This window comes from Pholis gunnellus (assembly GCF_910591455.1).
Source record: "Pholis gunnellus genome assembly, chromosome: 17".
Classification (NCBI taxonomy): Eukaryota; Metazoa; Chordata; class Actinopteri; order Perciformes; family Pholidae; genus Pholis; species Pholis gunnellus.
This window is the reverse complement of record NC_136544.1, coordinates 18,011,861-18,035,315: the sequence shown is the minus strand read 5'-3', so window position 1 is coordinate 18,035,315 and position 23,455 is coordinate 18,011,861. Positions and strand designations below refer to the sequence as shown.

General features: G+C 38.3%; 1 protein-coding gene across 1 annotated transcript; it reads left to right on the top strand.

Annotated features, from left to right (window-relative positions):
- Positions 1-5,185: 5,185 nt before the first annotated feature.
- On the top strand, positions 5,186-19,623 carry shisa9b (shisa family member 9b; the record flags this gene model as incomplete). Its single annotated transcript, XM_079176925.1, has 4 exons — positions 5,186-5,713; positions 8,766-8,872; positions 15,754-15,894; positions 19,241-19,623. The coding sequence occupies exons 1-4, from the start codon at positions 5,205-5,207 to the stop codon at positions 19,621-19,623; spliced, it is 1,140 nt and encodes a 379-aa protein (XP_079033051.1). The 5' UTR covers positions 5,186-5,204.
- Between the last annotated feature and the right edge of the window lie 3,832 nt (positions 19,624-23,455).

Below are 23,455 nucleotides of genomic sequence, written 5' to 3'. Positions count from 1 at the left end.
CACAAACACACTGGCCATTCACCATGGCCTACTCTTACAGCCTATTGACCTAGTATGACTTGCTGAGGAGGGAGGATGAAGGCCTGGGTCCATACTTTACAAGCGTCTCTGAATAGTTTCATGAATTACACTAAAAGTTAAAGTAGGATTAAAAACACAACTCAATTCAGAGACACAATGTGCATAAATGTTTTTTAAAGGGCACCTTCTGTATTTTCCAGATTACGCACATTTTGTCATCAGAAAAAGTGTGTAATCATTAGGTAGATGAATAAGAAAATATTGAATACAAATTATATTATATATGAATTATGATTATGAACTTGGTGTAATACACACATCCAGGGATTTTTCTCCAGATGTCATAGCACCTCAATGATCAAGGTAGACCTTCAGATGTTTTCCTCTAACTATTACCATGCAGCTGAAAGTTTGCAGGTGAACTCGGGATAAACAGTGTTTATGTGCTTTATAGCAGTAAATTACGTCTGGAGCCTGTATCTGCCTGTGAACTAATTACCATTTATTTTGATTAGTTCAGTATAGAGCCCCACACTGTTACGGTTTAAAGCAATAGTTTGACATTTTGGGGAACTCATTTGTTCACTTCCTTGCCAAGAGTTGCGTAAGAAGATTGATAAGCCAGCAGTCGGTTAACTTAGCTTAGCATAAAGAGTGGAAACAGGAGGAAACGGCTAGCCTGGCTCTGCCCGAAGGCAACAAAATTCTCCATCAAGCACTTCTACAGCTAACTAATTAACATATTATATCTTGTTTGTTTAATCCGTACCAGTGTAGTTTTACAGATGATTATTTCTTGGCTGGGCAGAGTCTGGAGTCTCTGCTGGTTGCAGACTTCAGTAATGTGATCAAGTTGATAGAATCAACCCTACTGGTTTCAATCAGTCCTGTGCAAGAGGATTGTACCTTTTGTGTGGCTTGACAACAAAGTATTCTGCCTCTTTATTCTTAATAGTATCTATCTCCCGCTAATCCCCCCACACACATACACGATGTCTCATATTAGAACAATAAGCAGTTCATTCAGTATCAAGAGAATATGGAGAAGAAAATAAACCACAGTTGAGAAAGTCAAATTAGAAGGTTATGTCTGTTTGTTTGTGTGTCTCACTTTGAAGCAGAAAGCTTCAAGCCACGCCGGCATCAATAACTCCATAACACTGGGGTCGAATGAATAAAGACTGAATGACACTTATGCTTTATACTGATTTCACAACCGGTTTCATAAAAAAAGAAATTTATCTGCAAACAATTATCTTGCAAAACATCAAATATGGGTCGTTTTCACAGGAAAATGACTGAAATATCAAATTCGTCACAGATTTAGGAAACAGCAATACTTCATCTGATGAACAAAATTATGCCAAATGAAGGCAAAGTAGCTTATATAACTCAACAGCACTTGACATGAAGTGTCCTCCTAAAAACCTGGGATAACAGAGCATGATTCATCAATGACCGTTGATATTTCAGAATGGGAAAGGTCAGTCGGCTAACAGAAAGACTTCCCAGGAGAAATATTCGCAGATTAAAGGATTAATGTGGGTGGTTACCTAAAAATTGGATGGAAGAGGTTTTACTTATTTTATTTATGTTTAAAAACCTCACAGTGCTGTACAGAGAGACGTAATAACTTTATTTCTTGAATAGCAGGACTGTGTATTTAATGTGGATTTTTACTTTTGAAATATGATTCCCTTCAACCTGTTCAAAACACTGATGTTAAAATGACATGACGAAGCAGTTGCTTAAAAAGAACGGATAAATATAGAGCTCAAATGAGCACAGCAGTATTTGACTAGACTGGACTTATAAAAAGAACACAAGGAGACACAGAACAGATCTATCAGGAGATATTCAAGAGTGGAACAAAACCTGTGTCACAAAAAAGTTTAAGTTAAGTCCATTTTTAAGAGGCAGCATCAAAACCAATTTAGTATATTGTCACATTGCTGTTGACACTGGGTGTAAATGTTGATTTGATTCACCGTGCATTTCTTTTACAGTTTTCACTGGACCATAATCTAATTGACCAGATCTTTGACTCCATATATAACTGAAAGTATAATCAAGGAGCTTCACCACCACCTGCTTTAAGAATACAACACAAGAGAATATGCTTCATCTTTAGCGATCTTAAACAAATGTATACATCTATGTACCTAAATGTGGCCCTGTGGCTCGGGAGGTAGAGCGCCATCCACTAATCAGAAGGTTGGTGGTTTTTCCCTGCAGTCTACATGTCAAAGTGTCCTTGGGCAAGATACTGAACCCCAAATGACATATTTTATATAATATTTAATGTTAAAGTGCTTTGAGTCGTCGGATAACTAGAAAAGCGCGAGACAAGTACAGTCCATTTACTATTTGCATTGCTCAAATTTTAACAGAGAGGGATTACATTCAAAATCCACACTGTGCGGATTTAATCAGACACTCTCCGTCTGAGCAGAATTACAACCCTTTCGCCTTCCCACCTGCTCCCACCCAAAGCATGGCTTGGATTCACTTGCGCCACTCAATTTTCAGGGAGAGTTATGCAGTAGCCCAGAAGCACAAACTGTTGAAATTCATGCGTGCACATGTGATTACTGTAGTCTCAAAGTTGTCCTGTGAATATATGTCACCTGTTCTGGTTTCAAAAACAAGACCCCAACACAAGACTTACTGCTGTAAGTTTTAATTGTGCATCATCTCATTTTTTTATTTTTTTCATTACTTAATCAGATATATTGTGAAATTTTAAATCTTGGTGGCTCATGCACAAAAACAACAGGAATAACGAAAGAGACCTTTTCAGGGCAAAAATATAACCAATTAAGGCATAATAATAAGCATGATCGTATTAGATTGTATTCATATAGTAGGCCTAAATCTTGGATTATATTCAAAGGCGGAGTTGAAAATAAGATAAAACATATTTGGGACTACTTTTCAAGTGTTTTTGTGCAAGGTGTGAAAACACTCTACATGATAAAGCTGCAAAGAATAAAGGTTTTGTTAACTTCACTGTATGATTCATGAACACAGTGACTCATCAACAATGTTTCAGAGGGTGTCAATGACACTGAGCAACCCCACAGCTAGAATACCAACTGGTGGAGGACATAAACAGCAACCAAACTATAATGTGTTTCTTGTATTTGGCAGCTATCAACTATATTTTACAATTGATCATTGAGATGAAATGTCATCACCTGGATTTGACCTGGTCCTAAGCTGTATTGTTTTGACTTTAACGGGAACTCTGAAGTTTCTTCCTTGAAAGTTTTGCAAATTATTTATAGTGAACTTTAAAGAAGCACAAAGACAAGACAAGCAAAACCTCCCCTGACGATTGTAAATAACAGTAGCCTCCCATGGCCAAGACGATTCAACATCAAACAAAAATAAAAAAGAGCGAGATTTCTCAAGTGGCAGATGGTGAGCCTCCTTCCACCAATCCTAATTTTAGATAAAAAGGGTTCTCTAAAAATAAATAGCTAGATCCTTGCTTGTCAAGGCCCCTTCATCATCTGTTACTGTTTGTAAACGGTCAGTAATTAATAGCTGAAGGTGCATGGTTGAAACATGCACGGTCTGATGAAATGAACATTGGAATAAAGTGCTCTGCATAAGATTACAGTAAATTTGACAAGACAACTGTAAGGTTAATCAAACTCTGATCCAGAGCATAATGATTACATAAATAAATCTTACTAGCTGTAATAATATTCAGGGCTTATTTTCATTTCTAAAACAACAAGAGTCAAGGCCTGTGAGTAGTGCACCAGTTGGTGTATGAGTCATGTATACAAACCAGGTTGAGAGTTCATTTAAATTAAGCTTAACTAACACAGGTTTTTGAACACCATGCAGTGGCTATAATGAATTGTCATAACTTGTGTGCACATAGTATCATTATTTTATCCTTTTGTGCTTATGTTCTGTACTATGTATTTGATTAGATCCTTCTAATGAATTGCAAAGATGAATCCTCTGCAGAACTGTATCCTTGATGGGAGTTAGCTTAGATATCACTTGTCATATTGTACATCATATTGTGTGGGAGAGGTGATAATAACAGAGGCTAGAAGGGCTAACGCTTGAATTAATACTGTTATACTTCAGCATATTCTCATTATATTGACTTCTAGAAAGTGTAAGTGATATCTGTTCCTCGTTTTGTTAGAAACAGTTAAGATATGATGCTATATGGCAATAAATGTAAAATCACTATCCTTCCTAATTTCTGACTCATTGATCAAGAACCAAAGTGTTGCTGCAAGATGAAAGAGCAGGGGGAAAGAAAAGTCATCAGAAAGGATAGTCATCTTAAAACCAAGAATTATAATGTGGCAAAGAGCTGTTGTGATCCTTTTTTTCTATGAACCAAAGATGGACATTCAGATGGACAGACATCATCATCATCACTTTTCTCAAGCCAAACAGGTGTCCAAACACAGAATATTCTGAAAGATGTAAGAGAGTAGATCAATGCCTTGTTATGTGTGCCATTCTGCAATTAATGAATACAGCCAAAATCGACTTCTTTCAAAACCTCAGTCAGTAACTCTTAAGCACATTAATTACAGAGCTATTCAAACAGATGGGCAGAGTCACTTTTGTGTTTTGTATACTTCTCTACTCATGTAAATGCTGTGTTTTGAATTTTGTTATTGGGGTGTTTTGGATCAATGATGATTACAATTGTAAGACACAATAAAAGCGGTCTTGTAATAGATCTATTGCACAAAGCTATCTCTCATTGCCCCCCCCCCCCCTGATTCACTCACTCATTGGGGTCTCTTCTGCTTTGCATCTCCTTTCTCTAATAATCTCTCTCTCTCTTTGTGTGCGTGTGTGTGCGTATCTGTGACCGACTCTGTAGAGAGAAGCAGCCTCAGAGGTGTCTGACACCCTCCAGTACAGACAGGTGCACGCAACTCTTCAGTGATGCTACCCCTCTCCACTTATTTACTACAGTAGACTGTCCTTTGGAAAAAGCCCAATATACATTTGCACAATAACCGTTTTTTCCCCCAAGGAGATCAAAGTACAGGAGCGCACTGTGCTTTTACGCATGGAAGTTGGAATCAGCCTAAATATATTTACGCATGGCAGTGTCTCGTCTCTTCGGAAGATGCGTCCGAGCTTGTGAGGGCTTCTCAGGGCGTCAAGAGCGGGGTACAAAGTGAGCAACGATGCGGGGCACTGAGCTGCTGCTCGGGTACTTTCTAGTGAAAATTATGGTGTGCAACGCGGAGGGCGAGCCGGGTCAAACCGTCGACGAATTCATGCTGGTGACCGGGTTTAACGACTCAAAGGAAGGGGAGAGCCGGGTCACGGAGAGCCCGCATGCGGAGGACAAGTGCCGCGGCTACTACGACGTGATGGGCCAGTGGGATCCGCCGTTCGTGTGTAGGACGGGCAGCTACCTGTACTGCTGCGGCACCTGTGGCTTCAGGTTCTGCTGCGAGTTTAAAAGCTCCCGACTGGACCAGACCAACTGTAAGAACTACGACACCCCGCCGTGGATGATGACAGGAAGACCCCCGCCGAAAGTGGACGTGTCGCTGGACACCGCGAAGGATAAAACTAACCTCATTGTGTACGTGATATGCGGGGTCGTGGCCATAATGGCACTGATAGGAATTTTCACCAAGCTAGGTTTGGAAAAGACGCACCGTCCGCACCGAGAAAATATGTCAAGGTAGGTCATCCACAATGTTCGTTATTTGTCCCGTCATTACGCTGATTTGATCTGTGAAAACATCTTAGAGCTGATCTGTTATGTGTTACTGGGCCCTACCACGTATTAACTCGCTTATGTGTGCAACAAGTAGTTTTGTAAATAAAACCGTGTAACACACTAAAAGTCATATCCACCTGGGATTTTAGAAAAATGGATTCAGCTGTTGTAGCCTTCTGCAGTTCAGCTCAACATCATTTGAATCAGTTTTATGTCTCTCAGCCAGTAAGTCATAAGCACAATTTTGACAGTGTTACTGACAAAAGCGTGTTTTTGGTATGCATTACATTGTCCTTGGCCTCTAATTTACAATGGTACATTTGTGCCTGCTCTAGTTAAAGCAGTGTTTTTGTCCAACTATAACTCAGAAAGTAAAGGATGGTTAACACTAAAATAAATACACTCTAGTTTGGGTTTGTCAAGAAATATGTTTATTTTTTTTTTACTATGTTACAATTGACACCAAGCACAAGGACAGCTGTAATGTACCGTTTTGGTAAAAACATATTTTTTTGCAAATCCAATTATGTAATGTATTGTTAATTATTTGCAAAACGTGCAGCTACCGTTTGTTATAAAGGCATGTGTGCTGACTTTTGTGTTTTTAATACGTGTAAAAATGTTGATTGATTGCAGGCATGGCTGTGAGCATCAAACACTTGCAGATAGTTTGTGTGTGTGTGTGTTTATTTGTACAATCTTTTTCTTGCAGTCTACTCAAGAGACTGCTAGAACATGTCTGCACTGAGAAAACACTGCATTCATTGTTGTCCTGTTAAAGAGTAGTCTGTAGCAGTCCTGGCTATAGTTTCCATCTTTTGCATGCAACAAATGCACATTTAAGACACTGCGCCATAACAAGTTGACCTGTGCACTGTCATTTAGATGAGGTGGAATTCGAAGGAGTGTAGAGTTTTTTAGATGATGTTACTTGAAAAAGTTTATTACCTGGACGGGACTGATCTTATAAGCTACAAACGCTTTTGAAGTAAACAGGCACTGAACATAGTTGTACACTGTGAAAATATGATAATCAACTTCAGTCCTGGTACAAATACAGCATATAACCTTAACATGTTCTGTGCAGTTCAATCACTAACATAGTGAGCTCCTAAATAGTTTTTGATATATTTTACAAAATTACAATCCAGGTGACGATAATAAAAACATGACTTTTCTCTGTGACTTGAAAGAAAAGCTTAAAAGGTGCAAAATATGAGATTGGAGGCATTTTGATTGTCTCGTAACGGCTCTCAACATGACGACGTCTGAGCCGGCGACAGTACAAACTACAGCAAACGTGCTGACAGAGCTAACGGTGTTTACCTGAGGGTGGGTGCTACGCCTCCACTACGACGCTGTCGGTCGGAATGTCGTTATCAGATGTAACCGCTGCATGAGCGCAGTGCAGAGCAGCGGCCGTGAGCTAGCCAGCATGGGGCACAATCAAATGCATGAACATGAACTAAAAGCATGCGCAGTCAGCCCGGCTATGTCAACATAGTAAGGAGAAGCTAGAATTACAACACACAGAGGGAGAGTGACTTCTTACTCTGCTCAGGTAGACATTACTCCACTATATCTCTACATAGTGAATAGTTGTTTGCTCCTCTATCAATGCTCAGAATGTCGTATATTGCTCCTTGAAAGCATTGTTTTGGCTGAGTGGTTAAAGTGCTCACCTTTCTGCAGTCCACTATAGAAGTGTACTCTGGGTTAGCTTCGGTACACTCTGACATCACTGATTACTTTTGCATACATACAATATTCTACTAAGCTGTTTACATGGCTAATAAAAATGAATAGTCCACTAATATTCCTGTTTACATGCATGTTTGACAATGGGAATACAGTCCTTTCTCTTTCACTCCTTCACCCACGTTCTTGAAAAGGTCGGCGTTACAATATCCAAAAACCTGTTGATAACCAAGTCTTTCATAATGCTTAAAAGTAGGTGTGTTTTTCTTTCTGACAACGCACAGAGCTGACTGTAAACAGGTAAGATGCCATGTGTCACAAACTGAAGTAAAAACCCCAATTGAGACGCACATTCCGAATGCGCTGTATACATGTCCAAAGAATGCTCCTAAAACGCTAACATCGGCATATCACACGTCTTAATCGAAAAGTGCAACATACGGAATATCAAAACAGAATATGCCCGTATTAAATTTGGAATACTGCTATATTTGGAATAATTTGTTTAATTATTTAAACAGAAAACCAGCGTTAAGAAGTTGAGATGTGAAGCATGAAGTCGGCAGAGAGGGTCTTAAGAAAGATGCTATTGAGTTGCATGATGGGAAATGTAGGATCCATTGGATACCAGCCCCATTGGTGGGTAAACAAAGGTGGCATTTAACAAACGATTTAATTGTCGCAGTTGCGAAACATAAAATTAGGCTACGTCTCTACTCAACCAATCAGTATAAGATTCTTATTAGTGGATTTTATTTGCAAACCAACTTAAATGGTGCATACAGTGTGTAGTTTATTGTCTGAGAGTGAGGGAGTGTATGTGTGTGTGTGTGTGTGGTGTAAGGGAGAGATCATTAAAAATGGATAATCTTAAGTGAATATATATTAGATTAATCATTTTTTTTATGAAAGATTTGTGAAAGAGAAACGTCACACAAAAGTGGCTAGTGGAAGAAAAAGCTAATTTCCAACACTGCTAAGGACTAAAGGTCAGAATATCTCAGCCTCTGCTGCTTCAATTTTAACCCATTCTGGTGACTTTGACACCAGAGCCAGCAGTTTGTGTTCCTGCCTCCTGTTTTCTTCCCTCAACCTTAACAAAGTACATAACCTCTGTAAACTTATATGGCTAAGATATGGCTGGAAAAATGTTTTTGGAACTGTCATATGGCTTATTTCGGAGAACCCAGACAATCACTTTACTTTGTGATTTAGGAGAACTGTGAAAGCCGGGGTGCACTGCTGGCCTGCACAGAATCTGCACTTGTTATTTACTGAAAAATGTCTTGTCTGAGATTGTTCCTCATCTTTCCAGAGCTCTTGCACATGTTATCCGCCATCCTGCCTCGGAACATACGGACGACATTGGACTTGGCCAGCACTATGAGAACATACAGACCAGAGTCACAGTTAACAGTCTCCGTAAGTACTGTGACATCAGCAGCACACATCCTCGAGCTATACACCTACATACGTATATGTTCACATGACAGAGCAGTTTGTTTCAACACTAGGTTGCATATATTTACTAATGCTGCTGCCATCTGCTTTTGCTGACCGAAGTTGCATCACCACAACCATTTTCAATAGATACTGATAAACTTAAGATATTCTATTTTAAACAAATATAAACCTGAAATTGTGATCACTGTTTATTTGCATGCCTGTCCTGAAATAGCTGAAGTGGTGGAAGGAAAAAAAAGGTCCCTCAACAATCCTGCGGGCTGGTGAAGCAATTCGTCATGCCATCAGCAATCATTTAACGAACACAATAATTACCACCGACAACCTAGAGCTCTGCTTCTTAGCAAATACTTATAGTATGCAACCGCCTCACACATTATATACACCAACCCCAACACACATAGAAATGTGCACTGCTTAATGGCCAGCCAGCCCCCCCCCCCCGTGAGTAATTATGGCAAATGGCATCTCACATTAAAAAAGTTTTAAAGACAGTCAAGCAGCATTTTTATGTTGTATTCTTCATTTATAAACACTTGCTCTAGCTAAGTAATTGGCTTTTAAAAAAGGAAATACTAAATTCTTTGGCTCAACTGAGTACAAACTCTCCTGATACTGATTTTCCAATGAAGTATATAGTAAAAGAAATACACCTCACATCCTTAACACTAGAAGTTAGAAGCCAATGAATCAATACAATAACTAATCAAGCCAGGTTATTACTTAGTGCTTCAGTGACAGTATACCAATACAAATAATTAATTACATCAAGTGATGTACCGATTTTCCTTAGATGCTTCTCAAGATGTTTTACTTGAGGCAGATGCAAATCAATATCAGTGATTATTCTTGTGCTATGGAAGGCCAGAAGTGAGCGTGTTCTCATTACAGCAGAAGAGTACAGTGGGTGATTTCACCGATTAGTTTGGAAGGTTTGCCAATTAGGGAAAACACCTGGTGTAATTTGCGGTTGTAATGAAAACCTTTCCGTTCTTGGCACACATGGAAGATGACTGCGGGCAATTACCTCCGTCATACCTCACAAAATTACAATTCAATTAAATTATCTAAAACACTGAATTGCCCTCAAACAATTTCTATTCTTGATGAGTGACCGCCAAAATAGTAGCAATCCAGGGAATGTATATTATTTGGTTACTAAAAGGTTATGTAGTCAAACAGACACAGACAGCTTTCTGCATGTGCTGATTAACTTAAACCTAAAGGTGATCTTTTAACATGGCTGCTACAAGGCCGCTGTGCTTTATGTCAACTTTGAAATCCCATTTACTATAAATATCACTGAAGTGACAAATGCAATTTAACATCCAACATAAATAACCTCAGATATTTAAGAGGTATTCTATTTCAAGAGCTAGATGTCTAGATTTCTTTGTTTTTAACTGAGCTTAATTATTTTTTCTACTCCGTAAAAACAGCTGAGGTGAGGTGTCAGCAGTGACATGATAATAATGAATCATTCTAAAATCAGAGCGCTTTCTGTCTTACCTTGCCTTCTCACAGAATAATTATCTGTTTATTACAAACCAGCCAACACGTTAGGACTGAGATATGCTATCCATAGTATACTATACAGTGTTATACTATGTTATTCTGCCTGTATAGTGTGAACCCCAACAAAGGGGTAGGTGTTTGTATCTACCTATCTACCGTTACACAAACTGTTGGTGAAAACACTGAGGAACTTGTGTCCTGATTAAAAAAAAACATTTTTCCTGCTGGTCCCTGGAGTACAGTAAATTAAAAGAAAATGATCAATGATGTCAGCCACTGTGAAACAAGTACAGTGACTACACCTATTTAAAGGTTATGTCACTTTTGTAAAAAAGAAAGAAAAAAAGAATTGCTTTGGAAAATGTGCAGTTGTCTCACCCCAGCTGCTACTTTCTTTGAGTCAGGAACTATAGTTGTGCCTGACGATTATTATACATATATTTTTACTTAAGCCTGTCACCTCAAGTATTTTCGGTCGTGTGTATGCATGAGTGAGTGCGCGCATGTGTGAATCTCTGTGCTGCATAATATTTTAGGTGTTAATTTATGGCTGCACACTTAAATCACCTTTTAATGCCTGTCTGACACACACCCATTGCAGCAGCTCAGTCACTGCTCTGTGGTCAGAATCATAGTTATTTTGTGGCTTTTTACTGGGCATCAACCTCATTTACTATTGTATTGTTGTAAAACATGAAGCCTAAATAAATGCTGAAGCCGAGTCGTGCGCCTCAGACAAGCCCTTTTGGAGTATAAATGTTAAAACAATGCATGTTTCATTCAAGTTGAATTTTTTTGCTATCCAATTCATCTTTTACTACATTGAAGAAAATAATGTAGCGCTACGTTTGTTTGGTGACGTTGGACAGTGAGAGCAATGGCACAGTGACTGTATCTTACAGGGATATAAGGGAGAGATTCTGGGTAATAGTGCTGGCAGCCGCACAGGGATGACTGTTGTTTCCTTGACAGCAATTCTTACAAGGTTACAAGAGGTGAGGTGATATATTTTGCCACATGGATCAGTGTACTTGCCCTCTCCAGCTGTGCTTTCTAGAGGAAGGTATGACAATGTCCCAGCTATAATACTCACTGTTTATTACGGATAGTGCTGCAAATCAGTGATTGAATTGGTCCAAAGGGTGCCCCTGTTCCTCATATTGCCTGTCAAAGATACCAAAAACCTGTTAGAATGGGCTATGAGCTGTCATTCTCCTCAAGGCATCAGTAATACAGACTTTGCGAGCTGAGCTTCTTTGGCTACCAGTGCTATCATGTTCATGTCCTGCTGGCCATGTGTGCACATGGGGCAATTGTGAAGTGTGGCCTCTTTTTACTCCAGCCAGTCAGCCAGAGAGAACAAAGTCTCCGCTCACTGCCAACACTCCACTGGTGCATGACAGTCTATTTCCCCACTGCCAGATAGAAATGTATCTCAGCAGCATTACCTCTGACAGCAGCTGAGGAATTGCTACCAAATGTAGGTTTGATTTTCTACCTGCCATATACTGTACTTCAGACTGTAAACTGAAGCCTCAAATATTTAAGGAGATAATTAGAAAATGATGGAGAGAGCTTACAAAAAGTGGATGGATATATAGATTGTTTCACTCTTAATTAGTGTGTGAAATGAGAAAAGTGATTGGATTGTTAGCTTCAATTGACCACCTATTTAATGTATATTTAATAGTTTTTAAATAGTTCTGAATTTTAAGGGTGCAACCGTTATTTGTACCCTAATTTAATGTTGGACATGAGTGAAGAAATATGTGTATACGTCTTTACTACTCCATAATAGACTAATATGGTTACATTTAGAAAATCACCACCAATTTGAAAGAATTCTACACCACCTTGACTGTCATATTCTGAAGCTCCAGCAGTATCATGCATCACTTACCCAATGAGGCAGTAATTTAGCAATATGTTTTATACAAGTTGATTTTTCAAGAAATAATTAAAGCCTGTCCACAAATTACTCAAACCAATTATTCTTTATTAGGTTATTAATAGTTAGGTTAATATATATATGCCTTAAAATATGTTTTTATCAAACAATGTACACATAAGAGTAAGTATAAGTTAGAGCTAATAATTATGAATAATGCACAGATACAATATAAACAAAGTGTTTGAGTTTCAAGAGACTGACATAAATGGAAAGATATTGACTCCGAGATAACAGAATATTTTCATCACTATCTTGAAAGTAGGCTGCCTGTAAATAAGAGCGCCCTTCTCCTTACACCATTTATTTCAGGGCATACAGCTCCCAAAATACTCTCTTAAATCTTTTATGAGTTCCAGGGTGGTGTCTGTGTCTAGAGTGTTAACTCGCTTATTTCCCGCAACAACCATGGAGTCTTTAACCTTACAAGTCTCCAGAAGTGGCCTACTTCTTTCCAGCAGCTGACATAAAAGCTGTGACTTTGACAACAGAACGAGCTCAAATGACACTCAGTCAACAGCACGAAGTCATAGAAACATTAAAGAGGGAGAAAAACAAGTACCTACACCAGCACCTCAGTTTAAACCAAGTTTGGTATCCTGAAAATAACAAAGTTGCACCAAATATTCACAAAAAGCACTCTCCTTATTTATTAGCTGCAATGAAATCTTAGGCTACATATGGAGGAAGTCTGAGCTACCCGAGACATTCAGAGACCCTCAAAAAGTAATTAGAGGACAATAAAATAGATATATAATAAGTTGGCCAAATGCTTCAGTGTACATCGAAAACTATTGAAATGGTTTACCTTCGGTGGGCTTCTACCTTTAAGGGGAAACCCTGACCTTGACTATCAGATCAGCACAATGGTCATTGTTGAGCTCATCTGTAAGAAAACTAAATTGATCTTTATGTTTTATTGTTTGTATGTATTGAACAAATGTAGGATTTCCTAAAAACAGTATTAATCATGTATTAGAGGTTAAATAGATTACAAGTGAAGTACATTCACTGTATTCTATGGAAGCAGATAATCTAATTTGACTTTTAGCTTAAACAAGATCACATTGAATGAGAGCATGAGTGCATGGCCCAATTACCAGGAACTATATGAAACTGAAACAGGTCAACAAGCCCTGAAAGGAACCTGACAAGGCAACAGATTTGATGCAGAGACTGCCGGCTACACTTTTGGAGAATTTGGTTACTTTTGTTGGTAAAGCATTCATAAAAGATTTAATGAGGGTGCTGTGCTGTCTTTCTCAACGACTAGATTTAATAAGGCTTTCAATAAAACAGGATAATACAGGAGCGTGTAATGAGACAGTCTCATCATAAAGAGAACACAGTGGTACCTCCAATAACCTCAAAACCTGAGGACACCACCCCGTTGTTGAGGTGTGGTGGAAGGAAAGAATTGGCAAAGCTGTCCTCTGCATCATTTCAGTAGACAGCATTCACAGTTTGAGACTTTCCAAAATTAATTAGCACAGTGATAAAGTTTCTTGCTGACCAGCGGGGAATAAGAGCCTAATTAACCTATTTTCTTTATTAATGATCTGTTTTTATCAGACACATTCTAGCCCAAGGACTAGTGGACACCCCGCAATTTAAAGTTTATAAACATTAACCATTAACAACAGCAGTGATGAGTTGATGGACATCTTTTTATGTTCATATTCAAGTTATTGGTGCCAGACTCACAGTGAATAAATACTGGAAACTCCTCTGAGCTGGGTTACCTTTAAAAGAAATCACAACAAATAACACAAGGAGCGGCAAATTCACAAAGAATAGATCGTGGCCGCTGACAGCACCATGTACTGCGCATCATTTGCAACCGCTATCTGCCCCGTCTCAAGGTCCCGTTCACCAGAGATATTGCCCTAATGACATTACAGCGTAAACACACCCAGAAAGTTTGGCAGCTAAGGACAATTTGGAAGTGGCAAAGTGTAAACGCGCTTGAGGCCATTGAATTGAGCAGGAAGCCCGTCGATTCGGGCCATATGGACCGGACTCTGACTCATTTAACTTCTCTCCTTTCTATGTTTCCATATTGACGGGTGAATAAAAACATAATTAATGAGGAAAATATTTTTTTTATTTAAATTTAGTTTTTCTCTTAAGTATGTTCCAAAATGACATGTTGGGGAGCTTTATTTATTTTTCATGTCACAATTGTCACTGCATCCCACAATAAATGAGTTTGAGCGGACACCCCTTGTGAATAAGCTTTAGTTGCTACCAGCTCTCTGACGTCGTCAATAATTTCACTCTAACTGCATATGGCTATTAGCGCTTATCTTTCTGAATTGGACTCTTTTGGCAATGAGGCTAATTTGCATAGAAAAGGGACGATTTTGCGCCAAATGTGAGCATATTATCTGATGTAAATACATGCAAATAGCACAGGTGCAGCACAGTGAGGGTTGCATTTCACCCTTTGCGGGTGCTTTGGGAATTTAATGGTTTCTGTTTGTCTTATCTGCACAGGTGTAGCGGTCGCAAAAGCAGCGCAATTCTTTTGTGAATTTGACCAAGTGTTCAGTCGCGACCTCATTTAAAGAGGTCAAGCTGAAAATCAGCACGTAAATAATGAATAAGCAAAACTATACGCATCAAGTAGTGGCTCCTAAACATGTTGATATCTCTACTCTGATATATAAAACACACAGCACTGTCTTCAAACTCCCGCCTGTGAATTAGTACGTTCAACTAACCAGAGAAAAGACACTCTGAACATCTGTTTGCTCTGCCTTGCCAGCAGGCAGGGGGCCAGTCTCTTTGCTGTGCACCCCTTAATTTACCAGATGTCTACTGTAGGATTAGTGCAGTTTCACAAAGAGCAGTCATGACTCTTTCCAGCTGGGCACCCAGAAAAGCGTACTTAAGGGAAAGTGACACTACCAACTCACAGCAACAATTATTCTAGATTCACATTTCACATCCATCCATCAAGATGATTTATATCTGGGGATCATGTAAGCACCACTTAGAGAAAACCAAGCCACTTTAAATGAATAATTGAATAATTTTTATTATCACCTCTTGTATAAGCTAATGCAGATGGTATACTACTTCAGCAATAAAAGGAATTAAGGCGGAGCCATTTGGCCAATATCTTTTCTATCCATCCCCTTATATGTAATTCATATCTTGATGATGATCTAGATCACGACATAGCATGTTGTCTGATTATTGAATAAATAAATAGTCTATATGAAATAACCACATGGTAAAGCCTATTTTTGTATACTCCTGTGTGAATTAAGTACTTGAAAAGATGATAAATTATCATTTTGAATTATCGCCCAGTCCTAAAGGGAAATCAAGGGATTTTTTGCATTAATAATTTGTGTTTTCCCTCCTTTAGATAGCAACCAGATGAACAACGTGGCTCAGGCATCAACTTTGATAACACAGCTTTACCCGGCTGTGGGACAGATTCCTAGCCCCTATGAACAACAGAAGCCTGTCAAGGATCTCAACAAGTACGCCACGCTGAAGGCTGTGGGTAAGGATCTAATTAAGTGGCACATTACATCCTCTATAAATGGAACCAGCATAATGAATCAGGGGTTCTCTGCATCATATAAGAAAGAGCATCAAGGTTTAATTGGGTGAATCAGAATAAACATTTATACAGTATATTATATACATTCATTTTATTCCTCACTAACTTATACATTGTGTGTGTGTGTGTGTGTATATAATATATGCATATATATTTAAAACATTTAAAAACATGTCAGATTCATATATATATATATGAATCTGACATGTTTTAAATGCAGAAATGTTTTATGGCATCGCAGTAAAATTAAAAGTGGTTCATTTTGAGTCAAACATTGCTCGTCTCAACAGACAAAAAAAAAACATTGTTAAAATGTTCTGCTATAGCTGCAGTTATTTGTGAGCTTCACTGTGATCTCTCTTTGTAGTTTAGCATTAAAATGATGTAACTCAATGTCGCTTTGACCGTTCTTTAGCCTTTTATTTAATATCTACTTCTTGAATCCTGTTTACACAACATATGTTGTTAGACATGTACTTCAAAATGATATTTTTCTTTAAATATGAACCTAGTTGGTTTGAATCTTCATCAAATCTCTGGCTGACAGAACTCATTGTCAGATAATCCATAGTCCATCAATGCCAACAGAGAGGGGAACTGAAAGTGTATTTAAAGAAGCAAGTTGGTTTTTCTTCTCATGTGCTAATTTTAGAAAGTCTGCAGCCAGTGTCTGGACAAACAGCATTTGGATCAAGAAATAACTTCAAATACCAAAATAGTATCACACAGCAAGATGATGCAAAAGGATTTTACAAAAGCCTGTTTATAGTGTCTACGAACGCAAATATAAATACAACCCTGCAAATCATAAAACAAAAAAAGGAGTGTGTGTGAGCTCATATTAAAATACTGATGACAGCCAACAGGTGATGCTGACCGTCTATATGTTACAGTGGAGTGGAGCACATACAGTAAGGCAACATTTAGAGTTCTTTGTAATATTAAATCCCAAAGAATTCATTCAGTGGTTACAATTTGACTTATCTAATAAAATGAAAAACAAAAATTCTGCCATATTTGAAGTAATTGATATTCCACCGCTTTTCATATTTCAAAGAACAAATAATTTTACATTTCCTGACCTCTATTTTGGCCAACACTCATCTTTGCCTGGGTGCTTACGTTTTAAAATAAAATAAATATGCGAATCAAAGTGTGAAATAAAGGTATTTGTGGCTCTGTATTTGATGATATTTAGCACAGTGAAACGGGAGTCTATTTATAGATGAATCAATTGGCTGTGATGGACGGGAAGACAGCTCAGTGTGCGTGTAGTAGGTCCAATCACATGAAACAGCTCACTCTCTTTGTGATTCACACAAGCAGCTGAAGCTTCTCGCTGCTAATCCGCTGAAGTGCCGTCAAACAAACTGATCGTTAGGGAAAATAAAAATAGAGCAAATCTTAGCTAATGAGACTGGGGGCAGGAAACAATCAGGAGCAATCAAAACACAAATGAGTTGGGGAGTGGTGATGAGATGCAGCTATACAGTACTGTACATGGTGATCATGTGTGTTCATCTACCAGCACTGATGTGGGTTTTACTGAAGTAGCTGCTGTAAAGGATAAGCTGCTCATCAATGCATCTCTTTCCTGGTCCATGATGAAAGACCTAGAGATCAGCCACCGCTTGCTGCTGATGAAGAGACCTCATTAAAAGGTTACCTGAGGGATATTTCATTTTTTTAAAAGTCTGAAATGTTAGAAAAGGCTAATGCTGGAGCTTGTGTGCTCAGGTTCAATTAGTGCTGAAGTAAACAGTTTTCATATATTGTCTGAACCTGATTGGAGGTATAAAGTCACACTGGAGTGGTTTTATAACACATTACAGCAGCTGATTATGGCAAGACCAATGCTAGAAGACACGATATAGTGTACAGTGATCTGCTGGAAAACCACCTCAGCCGTACTGAGTTCTGCTGCTGCAGCTTAGTAGTCATCAACTACTAAGTAGTCGACTAGTTGATTCATTATATCATATTTAGTTTTCACCCAATAGCAATGACCTATTCTCGTCAACAAGGTCTCAAATACAACCAGTAAGGGGTTAACTAATGCAGACAGGACCCACCTAGGCTCCGAGAGGCTGTTTACAAATGAGCCGCGATATGATTGGACAAAACCCAGCAAGCTTGAGCTGGAGATACTGGTTGACTGCAGTAACAACACAACAGCTTACTTGCAGGGATAGTGGGAGGCATTGCCACTGCTTTAATAACACCAGTGTCGGCGCTACAACAAAAATCCAATGGGGGCATGAGGCGTATAGCATGTCATACATGTCAGCACACGTATGTAATCCGCTCAGCCCTGGCGGTCCAAGACCCCCATGGGTTGCACCGTAAAGCAATACAATTTTTTAGCAATTATCACATTGAAAAGTTTATGATAATAATAATTGGCACAAATGTAATTTTATGTAATGGCTGACAGGAAGGCATAATGTCAAAAATATATATTTAAGCATGATCTGACTTCCTGTAATAGGTTTTGTTAAGCTTCCACAATTTAGTAAACACTATTAGCATTCTAAACTGCATTACTGTGCACCAAGGGTGTAATTCCCACTGGGGATAGGGGAAACATGTCAGCTCATTACATCGTGACATGTTAATGAGTGGTGCGGCCACTGCTTAGCAGACTTTCTATGCCCTGGGTTTTGCCTCTTAGACTGCAATAACTTGTTAGCGGAGGACGTAATTTATATTTTTATTTACTGTTAATATTCTCCTAAAATAAGCTTGCATCAAAGACAAGACATTAAAAGGAAGATCCTTGTTGTAGAGATGCAAATACCATCATCTATTATTACTATAAAGGAAACTAAACATGATTTTAATGAGGGTTACTGCATTAACAATATAGCAGGTTAGAATTCTATTTTTGTTTTACTATTATAGTATAACTACTACTACATTGATATGGAAAACAACTATTGTTATTTCTTTAGTGCTCAATTGATTTAAGTGAAACTGTAACTAAAAAAACAGCTTTATAAATATACAGTATGTATGTAAATACATGTATATATATATATAGTTATTGACACGTTACATTTGTATAAGATGATCAATGTGAGTTTTGCATAAAGTAAAACCCTATTTTAATAAGTTATTGTGATGCTGGATATTGGACTACTTCTCTCTGTTTTTCTGGCAACAAAATTGAACTTCAGGTCTATTTTCATCTGCCTCTCTAGCTCAACAATAAGGACACAATGCAATGGCTGGCTAATAAAAGGTAAAATGGCAAAGAAATATGATGTTGTTTCATTTTATTTGGCAGCAGAGAAAGCTAATGACAGCTTCTACAGCAACCGGCAGCAAGTGATCGAGATGACAACCAAGGGAAGCCTTCCCATGGAAGCTGTGGATATGGAGCCAGTGCCGAGTAATCCTTACAGCCCACCCAGACAGGCGTCTGCAAAGCAGAATGGTCACAAGTACAAAAGCCCCAAAAGCCACAGCTCCCAGTCGCTGTCCTACAGCTCCAACACTGCTGCCAGCCTGGGTGTGCTAAGATCCTGGGAGAGCAGGAACATGCTGGGACTCCGACAGAGCTATGGCCCAAAGAAACTCTGCATCATAGAGAAGGAGCTGCACACCACTCGCTACATGCCTCCACAACCATACTTTGTAACCAACAGCAAGACAGAAGTGACAGTATGAGGGACTTTCGAAGCATCCGGCTGAAACCGTAGCTGCTGAGTGTTGAATTAATCAGCATGGACTATAGTATGTGCAGTTGTGCATGTGATGGGCAGCATTAACGATGCCACGTAAAAAGTGAAGTGTACTGTAACAGGACTCGGTATCAATCACTGCTCCTCAGGAGGGCACAGTGATGAATATGTTGTCATCGATATTCATATAATCCAACTGCTAAAACAGAACACAAAAGTTACATAACTCACTTATAACAGACAAGTGACACATACAGTGCTATTGTCAGTAGTTACTGAGATATTAATGGACCTTAACATTGAAGTATATTTCAAATAAATCAACATTGTGTAAATGTAATTCAGTCTCCTACCAAATTGCGTACCCAAAAACTGCTTTCTCAATTAAGTTTCTAAGGAAACATATTTACTCCTAGAGTATTATTAAAATATAGTAAATTAAAACAAAACACAAAACTACTTGATTATGTTCCTCAAACATCATTGTTTGGCTTAAAATTACTACATTTGTCACATTATTTAAGTTAAAGACGTAAATTAAAACAAGTCAATGTTAACTTTTGGTTTCACACAGGACACGAACAGTGGTTTCCTGGGTGAAAGTCCTCCCTACACAGACTTCAGCCGACAAGGATTAGAAACGCATTTGTTAAATGTCAAAAGCAAACAGACTACAGGAGAAAATCCAACTTAGACACATCAGCAATATCAGTTGTTCACATACATTTTGGATGGCCATGACTATCGCTGACTAAAGTAAGAATTGTTTGTTTGAGAAAAAGACTTTGAGACGTACAAAAGTAAGTTATTAAAAAGTTTGATTTAAAAATGCTGTACATCCAGAGATTCATAAGCTAAGTTTATCATTCAGGATTTCTAAAAAATAAAATAGAGGAATCCTTCTGTGAAAATGTTGACCTAAAGGACTAAAAATCATTCAAAAGTTAATTTAAATTGTGTTAATGTAATGTCACTTTTTGAAGTTGTATCTCATTTTCAAGGACACCTTCCAAATGCATTCAAACCAAGTCACTGCCAACAGACATCCTACTGATGCATATATTTATAGGAGAAGTAGCAGCAGAGTGTTGAACCAGTGTCGTATTGGTGTAATAGTGCCTCTCATCAGTACCAGCATGTGTGTGGTTATCCTAGAACATACTGTAGATGAAGCCCCAGTATTAGAGCGGTGATTGGTCTTAGTGATCCATTAAGCCCAACAACAAAAGTCATTTCCAGTGTGAAGATGGAGGCTCAGAGTTTACAGCATAGTTAAAACTCAGCATTTATAAAAAAATGTGAATGTATCTGGACTGGACAGTCTGAAACCAGTGGTACAGTAGCAGTAGACGTCTCCAGTGTTGGAAGTTAACAGTTGATGAACTTCTGTCAGAATGAATGTAAAAATGTTGTGAAGCAAAGTAACGTTTTCTTTGTCTGTTACTACTCAAATAAATGGGTTAACTAAAGACATATAAGCAGCTTTTTGTCTGATTGACAAACAACTTACTACATGACCATATTTACCTGCTGTTGTTAAACAGATCTGTTTCCACTTCATATCTCAGAGCACCATATAAAGAACTCATTGAATAAAGGATATTCATGACGCACTTGGCAAATTGTTTTAATAAATAAGGTTAACTGGTACAATTTTTCATTACTTTCAAGGATTTTCCAGCCAAGCAACACACTGTAAAAAGATCCTCACGCCCGCCTGCAAGTCTTACTCATGCAGTTGACTATTTCAAGCAGCTGATACACAAGTGGGAAGCATATGAACAGTCTGTGGTGGGAAGTGAAAACTGCTCGTACAGTATAAAAAGGTGTCTCTAGGTGACTTCTCAAGTCCAAATCTCACAGACTTCCAGTCCAACCAAACTGTATGCACTGTTTTCCAAAATATGTAGATCTAGAGCACGTAACTGTCCTGCCACAAAGTTAATCTGTTTGTGTTTCACCGTTGTATGAATTCTGTTGCTCACAAAAAACTCTCAAACTTGACTATTCACTCAGCTGAGATTTGTATTCATGCAAACAATGTTGTGTAGTATCATTGAATGATTTCTTTTGTGAATGCACATTGTTTTATTTTACTTCTTTCCTCAAAGATACTGAAATCACTGTTATTAAGCTACAGACCAACATATTTACACACCAAGCTCCTCTGTAACACTAACTGCCAGTTAAAGACGTAATATGTACAATATCGGTTTGCTTTGCAACATCCAGAGGCGAGAACACAGCAGCATTGTTATATTTTGGTAAAGTTTAAAATGACTATCAATTCTTTGTATCACTGTTAGCTCATTATCAGAATATGCATCCGATTAACCAATTGTTCTAATGAATTGTGTTATGCGTCTTTATGTATACTACTAAGTCACTTTGGTTTGAGATGCCCTGTTAAATATATTCACAACCTCTGTATTTGACAGTTCACATCCTCCATAAAGTTACTGGAAATGTACTAAGCATTGACATGTTTTCCATTCATTGTTTGGCAACATGGGGGTTAAACTTTACTGCACAGAGTCACTAAAATGACATTTTTGTTGTATTGGATTGTATGAAATTATAGTTAAACCAGTGATTCAGTTTCATTGTGGTATTTGTGAAATAGTTTCAGTGCAGCCTGGAACAATTTCTAAATGTGGAAAACCTCCATGACTGCCTTTTATGATGATACAAGGTTTCTACAAGACTTCTTATTTCCATGTAGTAGATATACCATCCAAGTGTAGAAAATAGTCATTGGCAATGAGCAACTGTAGCACAACATTAGTAGTTTTTCAGTAAAACTACTTTAGCTTTTAGGGTTTTGTAATTGGTTTGTTCAACTGACTTACCTCTTAATATTCACTAAAAAGGAAACAAACATTTGGCTGGTGGTAGAGTCTAGTGTGCCAGCAGCAAATATTAAATGAAAAAAGATAAATGCAATCCCCAAAACAGATATACAGACTATTTTCTACTGAGGTATGTTGTCTTTAGCATTTTTAGTACTTCATAAAACTAATTCTAGCTGGCTCTATTGGCTGCCCCCTCAACACCACATCAATGGTGTCATTACAACATGGACCACAAGGACCTCTTCTGTATAATATACTACACTTTATGGGACTTTCTGTTTTAGTGTGCTCCACCTGTAATGAAGTGAGGCAGCATTATACTGTCTACATTAAAACCATTTTTAATAACTGTGTCTTTATTTGACCTTGATAGTTACGATTATATAACCTGACCTGATTCATTTGCTTTTGGTTTTAAATTCAGCAAAATCATCTTCCTTCTGTAATAATGTATTAAAATGAAGCTTCAGGCTGACAATGTAGCTGTTCTTCTTAGCAGCAACATGAGTAAAGAGGAAAAACAACAACTATTTATACAACAGCTCATGTTGTACAGGTTGTTCAAGCGCATTAACACAATAACAATAGCAGGCTACAACTTCACATCCACACACATTCAGTCCTACGCACATTGATTCCATTATTGTAGCTTTATACTGATGCTACCTTGCATGGCAGCTGAATCTCTAGATGCGAGAATCGCAGGATCACAAATCATACAAAAACACTTATTTTCAGGCTTCAAGTAATGCGTTTGCCCCCGCCCGGTAAGTTAGTGCACAGACCATATTCAGCGTCCTGTGAGGAGCTGCTGGCAGCTACTAAAGCCTTGTGGAGTTAGTCAAACTCCGGAGAGTCGGAGGTTTGTCTCTTGTGGATAAGTACAATAGCACAATAGCAGTAAACTAGCGCAATAACGAAAGACAGCAACGCAGATCAAGTCTTTGATTTGTTTATGTGTTCGGT